General features: G+C 31.3%; 4 protein-coding genes across 6 annotated transcripts; 2 read left to right on the top strand and 2 right to left on the bottom strand.

Annotated features, from left to right (window-relative positions):
• Window positions 1-1,450: 1,450 nt before the first annotated feature.
• On the top strand, window positions 1,451-5,224 carry LOC101512508 (transcription factor TGA3-like). Of its 3 annotated transcripts, none has more exons than XM_004515596.4 (9): window positions 1,451-1,859; window positions 2,275-2,449; window positions 2,544-2,618; window positions 2,709-2,768; window positions 2,965-3,042; window positions 3,152-3,215; window positions 3,298-3,569; window positions 4,132-4,359; window positions 4,819-5,224. In XM_004515596.4, exons 2-9 carry the CDS (start codon window positions 2,330-2,332, stop codon window positions 4,990-4,992), a joined length of 1,071 nt encoding a protein of 356 aa, XP_004515653.1. In that variant the 5' UTR covers window positions 1,451-1,859; window positions 2,275-2,329; the 3' UTR covers window positions 4,993-5,224. The 3 variants fall into 3 exon arrangements, with proteins under 3 accessions (XP_004515653.1, XP_004515651.1, XP_004515652.1); XM_004515594.4 differs by having other exon boundaries at window positions 1,682-1,859; window positions 3,146-3,215; XM_004515595.4 differs by having other exon boundaries at window positions 1,684-1,824; window positions 3,146-3,215.
• Window positions 4,593-10,913, bottom strand: LOC105851170 (phosphopantothenate--cysteine ligase 1-like). Its single transcript, XM_012711904.3, has 4 exons — window positions 10,501-10,913; window positions 10,239-10,358; window positions 9,857-10,092; window positions 4,593-5,715 (listed from the first exon to the last, which is right to left on the bottom strand). Exons 1-4 carry the CDS (start codon window positions 10,600-10,602, stop codon window positions 5,553-5,555), a joined length of 621 nt encoding a protein of 206 aa, XP_012567358.1. The 5' UTR covers window positions 10,603-10,913; the 3' UTR covers window positions 4,593-5,552.
• On the top strand, window positions 6,329-9,515 carry LOC101513264 (uncharacterized). The gene is made up of 5 exons (XM_004515597.4): window positions 6,329-6,796; window positions 7,243-7,317; window positions 7,811-7,950; window positions 8,624-8,761; window positions 9,059-9,515. Exons 1-5 carry the CDS (start codon window positions 6,544-6,546, stop codon window positions 9,266-9,268), a joined length of 816 nt encoding a protein of 271 aa, XP_004515654.1. The 5' UTR covers window positions 6,329-6,543; the 3' UTR covers window positions 9,269-9,515.
• A 354-nt stretch (window positions 10,914-11,267) lies between the features above and the next one.
• On the bottom strand, window positions 11,268-12,487 carry LOC101492189 (peroxisomal fatty acid beta-oxidation multifunctional protein AIM1-like). Its single transcript, XM_012711898.3, has 3 exons — window positions 12,264-12,487; window positions 11,879-12,138; window positions 11,268-11,417 (listed from the first exon to the last, which is right to left on the bottom strand). Exons 1-3 carry the CDS (start codon window positions 12,298-12,300, stop codon window positions 11,283-11,285), a joined length of 432 nt encoding a protein of 143 aa, XP_012567352.2. The 5' UTR covers window positions 12,301-12,487; the 3' UTR covers window positions 11,268-11,282.
• Between the last annotated feature and the right edge of the window lie 1,099 nt (window positions 12,488-13,586).

The following is a 13,586-nucleotide window of genomic DNA, read 5'->3' as shown; positions in this document are numbered from 1 at the left end:
GAGAGACACTTTTTATATCCAAATTCCCCTGACCTACGTCAAGCCTTCTCTATCTATACATCTCTGAAAGCGTGAAAATATATCCATGCAAACAACGACACATAAACACATAATTTCCATACCAAAAAGTAAGAGAATAAAAAAGGTGATGTAGTAGATGTGAAATGTTGGTCTTATAGAAAAATAAATATAAAGATAAAATGAGGTATATAATCAGTGTTTGGAAATATGAGATGTATGTGTATCATTACTCCAATAGAAAAAAATATTTAGTGTAGACTCATAGAAAAATATTTATATGTATCATTACTTAGACATAAATAGAGTGATGTGATATGTTGATTATGTAATTAAGAAGAAAACAAAGAAATATTTTAAATGAAATGTTTAATGAGTGTTTGAAAATTTATGTATCATTGTTGATATGAATATTGTAATCAAGATTACCTTAGTCTTTTCTTAAGCTATCAATTAAATCTATATGACACATTTGATTTGATAGATAAAATGGTTCTTAAGTATGTGATTCCAATATCAGACAGGTTTAAAAATATCTATAAAAAGAGGTTGGATCTGAATTAAATTTCAATTTTTGACAAAGAAACCTAAAAAATATTTCATAGGATTAGTTTTTAATTTGGACAGGAGAATACACTAGTTACGCCCGAAAATTACCGGGACAAATTTTTTTCATAAGCTAAAGATGTGGCAGAATTTTTTAGACATTGATTTCTTGCCTTCGATCTCCAGATATGAGCAAGAGCTTGAAATATTGGTGATATTTTATCATATTTTACTAATAGACCCCACAAAAATATATTTTTTAAAAATATTCATCAAAACCAATAAGATCTACATTTTTTATTTAATAGTCTTTGATTTTAAGATGAAAATATTATCTTTATACTCATAAATATATAACTTTTAAAATTATGGTGTTAAATCATAAAAAAGATAAAATTAATCTACATTCTTTAAATAAAAAGATTAAATTATTATTCTATAAATTTGAGAGACTACTAAATCAATTCATATATAATTTTTTAAGTAGTCTAGTAGTTAGATTTACACACGTTTTAAATATATTAAATATAGAAAATCTGAATTTAAATTAAACATTTGCATATCAGATCAATGTATTTACCGGTATCAACCGTCCAATACTTATGAGCATTATTTATACATTTTTTTAATCAAGTAATCTAATAGGTAAAGTCACACATTAAGTCTAGAGAAATGTCCTAATTCAAACTAAAATCTCTTCATATTAATGTATGTTTTGAATGCTAAGAACTTAACTTAGCCGTAAGTACTTATCCATACAATTTTAAGTACCAAAATACTAATTTAGTGCCACATATACATAAAAATTTATGAAAACTTACCATACACGCAAGACCAAGAATGAATCACAATCACCTCAAGTAAAGATGGACATGCATGTGATCGATGTGGGTTAAGTACTTTCTTATATGTAACCTTTTCATTTTCTTAATGCACTACCCTTTATTTTTTATATATAAAAAATAAAGCTTTCGCACTCACTGTTCCTCATGAAGTGGGAACATAACAAAGTTTGCAAGTTGTCGCTTCAAATATATATTTTTATATAAACCAAAGAAGAAAAGGAAAAAGTTGTGATTATATTTCACTTGTCATCTTTAGTCCCAACGTTGCTTTTATATAGTTTGTTTGCATGCGGCCAAATAATAATCACAATAACTAAGCTAATTAGTTAGTGAGTTTGTCAAATATATATATATATCTATTCAATTCTCAGCATCAATCGGGGGTCTTTCATATTGGACTAACCAATTTTTTTAGGTTACAAATTCTTTCATGTTAGCTTAGATATATAGGTTGGTTTTCTATTCTTCATTCTTTAGTAGTAGTATTATATATTTATAGTTTGGTTAAAATTTTGATTTACTTAAACTAGAAACATGTGGTTTTAAACATAAGCTTTATAGAATTATGAATATGTTTGCTTTGATCATTTGAAGTTATACTCTTTTTAATTAATTTTTTATGGTGTTGTTCTGACTAGGGGGTGTTAGTTGGGGGTGTATAATTGAACTTTTTAAGTAATAGAATCATATAGCAAATGACTAAAACAGAATTATGAGACAGCTGTTTGTTTTTTTCTTCTCTTTTTAAGATTCGAGTCTTGGAACATTTTCTAGTGATTACTTTAATTAACATAAGAACATATAAGTTTATTTATTGTTTTGTGGTATATGAAATTAATGTTTTGAATATTATTGTTATTATTAGGTAGAAAAATCCTGTTTTATCATTTGGATTTTGTGAGAGAAAGAAAGGAAGATTAATGGACATATACGAGCCATTCCAGCAAGTTAGCATGTGGGGTGATAGCTTTAAAGTTGAAGGTGGATTGAATTCAATTGCTTCCCCAATGTTACTGGTCAACACTAGCATGGAGAACAAGGTGAGTTATTATAAGTAAATATGAAGTTAGTTTCATTTTATGTGGATACTACTAGATTATATACCAATCTTATTAATTAAATTGAATTTTGTAGTCTGAATTTATTCCTCATGAACCAAGGGACTCTTCTGGAGCTGATCAAGAGACTACAAATAAAGATGATAGTAAGGTAATGAAATTTCATAAATTCTGTTTCATTTTACATTATTGTAAGATGAATGATTTTGATTTGTTTATTTGTTTCTGACATTATGTGTAGGTGCTACGGCGCCTCGCTCAAAATCGAGAGGCTGCTCGGAAAAGTCGGTTGCGCAAAAAGGTAGTTTAAATTTACTTATAGGAAAGTATTAGTCATTTGATTAGTTCTTTTGTTAACTCAATAGGACAGTATATATATATATATATATAGATGAAATCAGTAGTGACTAATAAAAATAGCTCTAACTCACTAACTTAGTTCTAATCAACTTTTAACTAATCCACAAATATTAAACATATGCTCTAATATTATGTAGGCTTATGTTCAGCAATTGGAAACAAGCAGATTGAAGCTCATGCAATTGGAGATTGAGATTGGGAGAGCAAGAAAGCAGGTGAACCAAAACTAAACATTAATTTATCATATTAACTTATGCTTGTTATATTAATGCTCCTTCATTTGTCACTTTTAAGCATATACTAAAATTTCTGCTCTAGTTGCAGGGTATGTACACTGGAAATGCATTAGATACCAGTTTTATGGGATCATCTGAAACAATAAACCCAGGTTTGTGAATTCTTTATATCAATTTCAAGCTTTCTTAAAAATTTGTTATTCCACTAAGTGATCCTTCTATTCTGTAATGCAGGAGTTGTTGCGTTTGAAATTGAATATGGAAATTGGGTTGAAGAGCAACATAGGTGGAACGAAGAACTCAGAAATGCATTTCAAACGAACGCGTCTGAAGTGCAGCTCCATCTAGTTGTTCAGAGTGTTTTGAATCATTACTCGGATCTTTTTCGAATGAAAGCAGATGCTGCAAAGGCTGATGTCCTCTATTTAATCTCTGGTGTGTGGAAAACATCATTAGAGCGCCTTTTCCTATGGATCGGAGGATCACGCCCGTCACAGCTTCTAAATGTACAAATCTGATCCTAATAGCTGCTTAGATTTTCTCTTCACTTGTTGTGCAGCATGAGAATTGTGTATCTTTTTTCTTTCCTATTCTCCAAGTTGCAAGATATGAACTTAGAAGTTTAGAGAGATTTAGTGCAAACTCAACTTGATAAATGACAGAGCTTGTGGCGTTGATTCATCTATGTAGCCTACTCCTTTTAGTGCAAAAGAATTTGGTTGTTGTTCTCACCTATTTAGATTTTGAATTTGGTTGTTATTTACAAAAGTTAAGTCAATATGCTTTTAGTATATATGTTTAAAACTTTTGTATGCATGCATTTAACCACGTCTTACCATGTAAATATTTGTGGAATCGTGATTTAATTTAATTGTATATATATGTGTAAAAAGATCCTTACATCGTTATATATAGAAATTCATCTCTTTAGTATAATGTTAGGAACAAAAATTCTTATTAGTCTGATGTTGCTTGAAATACCTAACATTATAAACAAAGGTCATACTGTGGAAACCTCAATAAAAAATCACTAACCATTATTAGGCTTTTTTTTCCTCTTACCTACAGCTCATTCTACCACAACTTGAGCCTTTGACTGATCAACAAATTGCTAGCATTAACAAACTTCGTCTATCGTCTCAACAAGCTGAAGATGCTCTTTCACAAGGACTGGATAAACTCCAGCAGAGTCTGGTCCAAGACATGGCAGTTGATCCATTAACTGCAGCAAATCATGGATTTCAGATGGCTATTGCTTTAGAGAAATTTGAGGGACTAGAAGGTTTTGTAAGCCAGGTAATGTAACACCCTCAAATTTGATTCAACTAGGAATGGCCTCATGCTACTTATCCATTTTCTTAAGTGCTGGTTTTCCAATTATAACTTGACCATTCCGCATTATTAGGATGACAATTCATATTGATCATTACATTATTTTATTTGATGTATTGTGAACTATGAAGCACTAATAAAGACACAAACACTAGACACGATATTGACATTGATAATAATTTAACAAATAGAAGAAATTGAATGTAACCACGTGTATCAGTATCAAACACTGACATGTGTTATTAGACACACTTTCACCCTTAAATGTTAAGTTACATAGATTGTGATTCTCACAAGTTTACTAATTTTACTCTATTATCTACCTACCATTTTAAAACTAGATTATTACAGCAAATACAAAAGTGTCCCTACATGCAAAATTGTAACAAAATAACTCAATAAAATGATTTGTGTTGTCCACAGGCAGATCACCTTAGGCAGCAAACTCTGATACACATGTCACGAATCCTGTCAACTCACCAAGCTGCTAGGGGCTTGCTTGCTCTTGGAGAATACTTCCATCGTCTTCGAACTCTTTGTTCTCTTTGGACTTCTCGTCCATGTGACTCCATCATGTCACCTAAGATTACTCCTTAGAGGAAGAGGTGGAGACATGCTTCTGCTTCAATTTCAACTACATAATCTGCTATATGGTTTACAGAACCGATATTCAAGTTTTGGATGAATATATATTTATATATATGATATATGTGTATAAACGAAACTTATTGCTGTGTAGCAGCATGAGGCAACAATATTATGTGATTTGCTGCTCTTTAGAGTATGCTTGTACATACTATATATATTGAATTGAAAGGGAGTTAGTTCATCTTCTTTGTAGAGTATCCTTTGGAACACAAAAATGTTAAGGGTCCAGTGTTTAACATTATAATTTTCTTCCAAAATTTGAGTTTTTCACAATAAATAAGAAGGGACAAAAAGCACTTTAGTTTAATGGGACCGGTAGACAATAGACTACATACATATATACTATTAAATTAAAATAACAAATTATCGGTGCCTATAAATAAACTTGAAACAAAACTCCATTGGCGTATTGGTACATAAATCGCTAACCCAATGCTATTTCAGTACAACCATCACCATTCTCAGGATGACTTGTTATAACCATTTGTTGCTTTGCTCTCGCCACAACATCACGCCACAACATCGCGCCACAACATCTCTTTTCTGTTTGGATAACTCCTCCTTATTTTTGTGAAATTCATTTTGATCTGATGTAGATCTCGAAAGGTGGTTAGAAGTGATGAAGCACGGTGGAGGATGACAACTCGAGATCTTTGGTATGGGATGGTGTATCTACAAGCATTCCAACACTTAAGTCATTGGGAGATTGAGGCTAATAAAAAGTCATTGAAATAGTATGTACTTGCTTATGATGGAAGAAACTTATAAAATTATATAATTGAACTACTCAAGAGAAAATGACATAAAAATCCGTCAAAGGCATTACTAGACACGAGAATCTTGTTGTGATGTGTAGATCAACGTCTAATTGTGATCATGTATATAGTTATTGATTATCTCATATGGATCTTCAAAATGAAAATCTAGTTCGGACGAGTCTTGACCTAAACCAGAACACATTTCAATTATCATATTCTAGTTGTCTGACACTCCTACTAAACAAAAGTCGACCACCTCATCTTTAATCAAATCATTTGGAGTACTTTGGCGTTTAATGCCACCATTTAGCCTCGATTTCCTATCATTTTTGTACTAACACACAATCCACTAAGCTGGGTACCCTAAAATCCAACACCTGAAAAAACCTAAATGTATGTTAGCTATTTTGGAAGAAGCACATGGGCAAAACTGTCATACACAAAAAGAAGCCAGTCCACAAATTTCCCGGGAAAAACATAGAAGATTCCTGGCTATAATTCATTAAAAAAAAAAAATCAGAATTTCCTCTTCAAGAAAAATAAAACAGAAAATACTAAAATTAAAAAGATTCTATCAGATTCATGAATGTTAGTTATCACTGAAAGCCAAAAACCTCTTCTCTTCGTTCACACTTCCACCACCAAAAAACTAAGCATTTCTCCATCTAGGTTAGTCGTTGATTCTTCACGTTGAATCAATTTCAGGGTAACGAGCATAAAAAATCAGAGGAAAAGTTAAAGTATGAGCAATCTAAGAACCCTATGTAGGACTCACACGGTGTTTTCCTTTATTAATTGCAGACACCAATTTCGATTGAGGGCTTCGTTTTGGAACCCTAATTCCAAGCCCCTTTTGCAATCTTCTTTGTTGTATTCTACATGGCTCGTTTCTTCGGGTTCGAGCAGACCCATGGCACGGTTTCGTTTGAATCAGAAGAGAACTGTGACGAAAGCATCAAATTGGGATGAACAAAAGTCCCCATATGAAACTCTTGGTAATTTTTGCTTCCAAGTTTGTTCCTTTTTGAAAAAAAAAAAATTGGTTTCAAAATTAATTTAACAGCTAAAAAGATTACATGTAACAAGGTTTGTGTCAATGATAAACTTGCCTCAGAATTTTGTTAGTGTAAGTGTAATTCATCCATTCACAAAGACTAACTATTTGAATGATGGTTAATGGTGAAGATGAGAGAAGTTTAATTTTTATACAGGTTAGTGTATAAATGCCAGCAAATCACAATCAATTATATATATGACTTTAGAACTAGTAACAATTAAAATCAAATCTTTTTAATTATCTAACTGTTGTGATTAATTGATCGTGTTTGGGTTAGGTAGTGCGAAACTTGGTCTTTTTTGTAGGAAGATAATAGAGATGGAAATTTTTTGTGGATACTTGTTTTGACAGTTTCTTTTTCATTTGTGAATGCTGAAACAACAGAATTGGAAGGAGATGCTGATGACGAGCAGATAAAGATTGCTTATAGACGTTTGGCCAAATTTTATCATCCAGATGGTATGTATCTTATTTTAGCTACTTGTTTTATTTTTATTGTCTTAATGTTTTGAACCGTATTTGACAACTTCTAGTTGTGATGGCCTCATTCTATATTTGATCCTATAATAATCATATCCAGCAGCAATTTATTATTTTATTCATTTAAGATGAAGCTAAGCAGCTTCAGCTACTTAGCATTTTGTCTTTAACATTTTTTTTTCCGAATGTTAGTCTGCTAGAACATATAACATCTTTTGTTTTTCTCCATAAATATGTTACAAAGTAGTCTTGGCATGCAAGTTTTTCTCCAACCGCGTGCCATGCAACTTAGTGTGTGTAAGAATAATTTTCAGTGGTACCGTGCAGTTATCAAGAAGCTTACCATTGTGCGTTCAGTACAGCTCACTGAGTTTCCAAACATACCAATAGCTGTGATACTTTTTTATTTTTATTAAAGATGAATATAAACTCTCAATATGTAATAATTTTATCTTTTTACTTTGCTTTTAAGTCTATAATGGAAGAGGAACCCTTGAGGAAGGTGAAACAGCAGAAGCTAGGTTCATCAAGATTCAAGCTGCTTATGAATTGCTTATAGATGCAGAGAGGAGAAGACAGTATGACATGGACAACCGGGTCAACCCTCTGAAGGTAACTTTATTTTTATTTTTATGGTTATCAGTGGTTGACTAGGTACTTCTTTATCATTTGCATAGAAACTTACAATTTTGCACATTTACTTTTACATTGCCTGAGTTTGGAACTAATTATATGGGATTTCATGTGAATCATTATGTTCTGTGATTACTAGTATCAACTATCAAGCCTGAACCAAGTCTTTCCAGCTTATAGAATTGATGTAGCTGTTTCAATTTCTTCTACTTTTCAGTTTTCAAGGTGGTCAGTAAAACTAATTTCTACTATGGACTTTTCAGAAACTTCAATTCTAAACGATTAATTAATTCCAATAACTAATCAAATCAACTTTGTTAATCCTATAGAAAGGGAAGAGATGTTATGATTTTCTACCCTTTGTATAAAAGCTTTAAGCATGACTGATCAGAGATGAATTCAACTAATAACCACTGTTTCATCTTTTGTCCCGAAAAAAAACTTTGAATTATTATTATTATTATTTTGAATAAACAATTTTAACTATTAGCTTTTCACTCTAACATCTGTGATACAGCCTGAAACAGAAATACCTTCAAGCATTGCATCGAAAACTCTTAAATGGATAGTAATTAATGTATTTCTTTTCTTCCTGTAATAATTAGAATAGATCACTTTTCTTCTTATTTTAGTTTGGTGTTGTGGCCTTCAGGCATCTCAAGCATGGATGGATTGGCTTATGAAAAAACGAAAAGCTTTTGATCAGCGGGGTGATATGGCAATTGCTGCTTGGGCAGAACAGCAACAGCGCGAGTTGAATATTCGCGTGCGTCAACTTTCCCGTTCAAAGGTATTGGGGTATGCTTGAATGTATTGCCAACTTACTGTAGAATTAAATGATTGTATCAACCTGGTTTTCTTCCTACAAATAAAATTATATTAAGTTGTTTTTACACCTCACTTCCATTTTGGAGTGAATTCAAAGAATGCACGGTCTTAGCTTCATACATAAGTATCACACATAGTTGTTTTTCACCCAAAAATGGGGTGTTGGAAAATGTCAGTAGCGCATATTTCATCTCTTTTAAGAGCCATGCTCCATTTTCTCCCCTGTGGATCTGAATGGAAATATTTTATAAAATCTCAGATTGATCCAGATGAAGCAAGGAAGATTCTAGCAAGAGAAAAGAAGGCTTCAGCTGAATATTTCAGCAATACCCTTAAAAGGCACACACTTATACTGAAGAAGAGAGATTTAATGCGAAAAAAGGCAGAGGAAGATAAGAAGAAGACTATCAGCCAGCTCTTAGCCGCAGAAGGTCTTGAGCTTGATACTGATAGTGATGAAGCATTGTAGTGAACATGGGATGGGTTTCCACTTACAAGTAGCTAATATGTGATCCAATACCATATTGTCTCTCTCCACGGATCTCATTATTCTTTAATTATTATACATAATATATATATATATATATATATATATATGTACATATATTTTGTTGCATCCAGACTAAATTGAAAGTGATTTTATCTTTGCAATTAGGGTCATTTGGATGGAGGAACTGATATAATTCAGAATTTAAATTTCAGTTCTAATTTTATTACTGAGGCCGAGGGTATCCCCCAATCAGTTGTTAGAAACTAATCACGGAAGGTGTTGAGATGGACCACATACTTAAAGAATTGGGTTATCTATAATGACATTATCTTCAGTTAATTAAAAAGAGATAGAATTGTAAAAGATATAGCAAAGGATATAATGAGAAATTGATCAATAGCTTTAACACACATGAAGATATGAATTATATTTCTTACTCTATCTACCATAACCTTAAACGCCTAAAAAGAAACAGCCAGAGGACATGCAACTAAAATTGTAGTCCCCCAAAATGGCAATAAGGAGAAGAAACCAAAGGTCAGAGCCAAAGTCATTCCACAGACTTACCTGCTGGAATCCTCAATGTAACTGACATGTCTCTCTGAGAGAAGTTTAATCAAGGGATTCTCTACATCATTAGCAGACTCACCATTGTCTCGCAGAACAGTGATCTTCTCAGAACTAGTGACGACCACCACTTGTTCCTTGCGAGTTAAGAGTTCATTTGCAACAACTGCATGCATCTTGTACTTTTCAAGAGCTGCATTAGTCTGATTTAGAAGAATGCTTGAATCTGTCTCTAACTGTCAGCCAAAGAGTAAAGAAATGGTACTTTTGCTATGTCAATAAGCGCAATTCAGTGTTTATCAAAATGGTAAAGGTCCACATAGAATTCTGAAAACGAAAAAAATTGGTTTTTGCTCCTTAGTTTTATAAGTACCATCAATACCTTGAAAGATATGCAGAAAGCCAGAGGAGCCCAGTCTTTCCTAAGCACTGACAACATTTTTGGCACTTGAACAAGTTTCACGTCCAAGAGGTGAGATCCTGACTGAATTTTGTGCTCCACCTGCAAGATTAACATGGAACAAGAAAATAGAAGCAACTCTTAATATGATAAATCTGTCCAACTGCAAAATCATTTTAACCAAGATTAAAGTCACATGGCATCAAAACATTCATAGAATTAAGAAAAAATATCATAGTTATACCATATCCTTCCAAGGAACATAATAGTCAGATACTGCAGGAGCAAGATAAAACATTGCCCATGGGCCAATACACCTCATCGACATTGCAATCATCTGCAACATCTGCAAAACAGAAGGCAATTAGCACTGACTAATTAGTGCAAGAAAGTCTTTTTTTTTTATGAATGCAAGAAAGTCTATTATTTAAACATCTACAATTAAAAATTCGAATGAAAAAAGGAGCTCTATTTCGCAGTCTGACGAACACATGGAATAAAAAGCACAATAATTTAGTCCACCTCCATGGTTGATTGTAGTAAAATACTGTTTGAGGACCACAACTGGTGAGAAATAAAATAAAAGAACTAATTTCGTGATTCAACTAAAATAGAGAGCCAAAACTGCAATTAAACCTTTTTTCTACGTCAAAAGTCAAATAAATATAAGTCTTTGATTGGTTGATAGTAAATAAAGTCTTTTAATCTCTATTTAATTTATGTAATTCCAATAAGAATTTTAATTTATTGTTTAAATTATCTTTCACGATTAATAAATTAGATAATTGAAAATAGAAAAAAAAATATATTAAATAAAGAACCTTTTAAAATATTTTTATTAAATAATAAAGATTATTGATTTTTGCTTATATTCGATTAGAAAAATATAAACTAATTTTGTTTGTATTTTACATAGGAGAGAGTCAATTTTATTTTTAGATTTTAATATAATTAAATTATTATTTTTTAATATATCTTTAAATTAATACTAATATTTATATTAATCTCAAAATATTTTATTTCACTTTATAATGATGATAGTAAAAAAAACACTAATATAATTAATAAGGCCTTGACGTTTCCGAATCCGGGAATAATACCAAGTGTCAGCTCTGGCAGGCCAAGTTGAGCTTTCGGAGCCGCAACACGTGCATGGCACCCCTATACAATGATAAAGTGTTAAATTGCAAGAATGAAAAGTTTATACCAATTTAACTATTACATTTTTTATATTAAGTCTAATTCATCCTTACAAAATCACCTTTTAAGGTGAGAGGTGTCGGTGTCGATCCTTTTAAACAATTTTCAAAGAATTTGGTCGGTGGACCTTAATGGATAGACTGATACCATACAAGTTTTTTACATTAAGCTTAACTTATCCTTACAAAATCGGTTTTTAAGGTAAAACGTGTCACTCTTTATAAAAAAAAATTCAGGTCTTATCTATTTTTACTGTGAAACTTAGGTTTTTGGCATTACTAACAATTGTAACATATGATGCACCAACGCATCACTTAAAGATTGGTGCACCCTAAACATGACAAACGTGCAATAACGAAAACACTGCCGAAAAAATTGTTAGTTAAAGCAAAATCATGTCTTCTCAATTACAAAAAACTAACTAAGGCCAATTCTAATCCACCTCCAAGAGCAAGCCCCTCTACTGCTGCAACAATAGGCTTCTTCGAATCTTCGATTGAATTGACTACCAACTCCACAGATACATCTGGTACAAGCGTGATATCGCCAGTTTGGTGAACTTTCTGCATAACACTGATGTCAAATCCACCAGAAAATCTCCCACCTTTGCCAGTCAAAACTATAGCTTTTACATCATTCCTCTTTGCTGCTTCATCAAATTTATATTTCAACGCCCAAATAACTAATCAAACCAAACAAAAAACAAATTAATTAAAAATTTCACATAAATTGGCCAAACAATATTAAAAAAAAACTAGTAAATTAGAATTTACAAAAAAAATGAAGAATTGATGAAACTAAACTCACTTGGAATAGCCAAAGCATTAACAGGTGGATTACACATAGTGATAACAGCAACTCCATCATTTCCAAAAGTTGGTTCCGAATAAAGTTGTGATTTTTTTAGATCAAACGAAAAGAAAATTATGGGTTTGTGAGGATAAGATCAAATAGATAGATACATATAGGGAATGAATGAAAGGTTTGGTTCTTTGAATTCGTGACTTTGGTAAATTGGGTGTGAGAAAAAAATGGAATTGTGTGTGACACGTTGTGAGAGGAGGAATCAGCTGAAGGAAGGATCAATTAAAAAATATTTTATTTCTTTTTTCTTTTTATTTTATTTTTAATATAATATAAAATAATATATTTTTGAAAATGATTGTAAAAATATTTAAATATATTATTATTATTATTAAAATAATTTTAAATTACTTGGACAAAAATTAGGTACTACAGCTGCCCCTATTTAATTATATTTTATGTGTTAAAAAATACAGCTGCCCCTATTTAATTATATTTTATGTGTTAAAAAATAATTAAATATAAAGACCTAAATTTTGTACAAATTAATTTCAATATGAGAAAAAAAAAATTTGAATTGTAAAAAAATAAAATAAAAAAATTGATGATTTAAAAATACAAAAACATGTAAAAGAAGTTTGTGATTGACAAAAATAAAAAATAAAAATGATCGTCTTCGGAGTGTTTACCGATGCGTTGATCGACATGAATAAAGTGATGATCGTCTTCGGATTGATTACCCGATGCGTAGATCGATCGACATAAAATAAAGTGATGATCGATTGATAAAATGATCGTCTTCGGATTGGTTACCGATGCGTTGATCGATTGATATAAATATAATGATGACTAAACCAAACATGAGTTTAAAATTTAGAATGTAAATAAAATGAGATAAATTTGTTTTATTTTTATTTTTAAAAGGAGGCATGTATGTGGTAATGCAAACGTAAAATGAATAATGTGATACAAAAGTTGTTGAATATAAATAAAATATACACATAAGATATGCATGATAACTCATTATGCATGATATAAGGAGTTGTTGAGTATATGTAAAATATGAGTGAAGATGCATAAATTATGTGTGAGTATTTAAAAAAATGTATGATACATGCAATGAAGATAAATTCCTTTTTATTTATTTAATTATTTTTTGGTTTCCCCGATCCTTACGTGACTTTATACACTTATAAGATTCAATGGATCAACGACGATAACAATGGTTCTTTACATGATGACTCTAGTATATCTTGTGTAATCACTTTTTCTTGAGGTCAATCAAATGTGCATTATTTAAAATGCTTACCCTTCATTTTTTATACA

The sequence above is a fragment of the Cicer arietinum genome, chromosome 5 (genome assembly GCF_000331145.2).
Source record: "Cicer arietinum cultivar CDC Frontier isolate Library 1 chromosome 5, Cicar.CDCFrontier_v2.0, whole genome shotgun sequence".
In the NCBI taxonomy this organism is placed as follows: domain Eukaryota; kingdom Viridiplantae; phylum Streptophyta; class Magnoliopsida; order Fabales; family Fabaceae; genus Cicer; species Cicer arietinum.
This window is presented reverse-complemented; position numbering and strand designations above follow the sequence as displayed.

What these genes read in the sequence shown, in the direction of transcription:
- LOC101512508 (XM_004515594.4), top strand. Translation starts at nt 2,330, where the DNA reads ATGGACATATACGAGCCATTCCAGCAAGTTAGCATGTGGGGTGATAGC. An exon ending in CAAATAAAGATGATAGTAAG is followed by an intron (nt 2,619 to 2,708) that starts GTAATGAAATTT and finishes CATTATGTGTAG; the next exon opens with GTGCTACGGCGCCTCGCTCA. An exon ending in GCCCGTCACAGCTTCTAAAT is followed by an intron (nt 3,570 to 4,131) that starts GTACAAATCTGA and finishes TCTTACCTACAG; the next exon opens with CTCATTCTACCACAACTTGA.
- LOC101513264 (XM_004515597.4), top strand. Translation starts at nt 6,544, where the DNA reads ATGAGCAATCTAAGAACCCTATGTAGGACTCACACGGTGTTTTCCTTT. An exon ending in GTCCCCATATGAAACTCTTG is followed by an intron (nt 6,797 to 7,242) that starts GTAATTTTTGCT and finishes CTGAAACAACAG; the next exon opens with AATTGGAAGGAGATGCTGAT. An exon ending in ACCGGGTCAACCCTCTGAAG is followed by an intron (nt 7,951 to 8,623) that starts GTAACTTTATTT and finishes TGTGGCCTTCAG; the next exon opens with GCATCTCAAGCATGGATGGA.
- LOC105851170 (XM_012711904.3), bottom strand. Translation starts at nt 10,602, where the DNA reads ATGTTGCAGATGATTGCAATGTCGATGAGGTGTATTGGCCCATGGGCA. An exon ending in ATGTTCCTTGGAAGGATATG is followed by an intron (nt 10,359 to 10,500) that starts GTATAACTATGA and finishes TTAATCTTGCAG; the next exon opens with GTGGAGCACAAAATTCAGTC. An exon ending in TACATTGAGGATTCCAGCAG is followed by an intron (nt 5,716 to 9,856) that starts GTAAGTCTGTGG and finishes GAATGCTTGTAG; the next exon opens with ATACACCATCCCATACCAAA.
- LOC101492189 (XM_012711898.3), bottom strand. Translation starts at nt 12,300, where the DNA reads ATGTGTAATCCACCTGTTAATGCTTTGGCTATTCCAA. An exon ending in TAATGCTTTGGCTATTCCAA is followed by an intron (nt 12,139 to 12,263) that starts GTGAGTTTAGTT and finishes TGGTTTGATTAG; the next exon opens with TTATTTGGGCGTTGAAATAT. An exon ending in GTGGATTAGAATTGGCCTTA is followed by an intron (nt 11,418 to 11,878) that starts GTTAGTTTTTTG and finishes ATCATTGTATAG; the next exon opens with GGGTGCCATGCACGTGTTGC.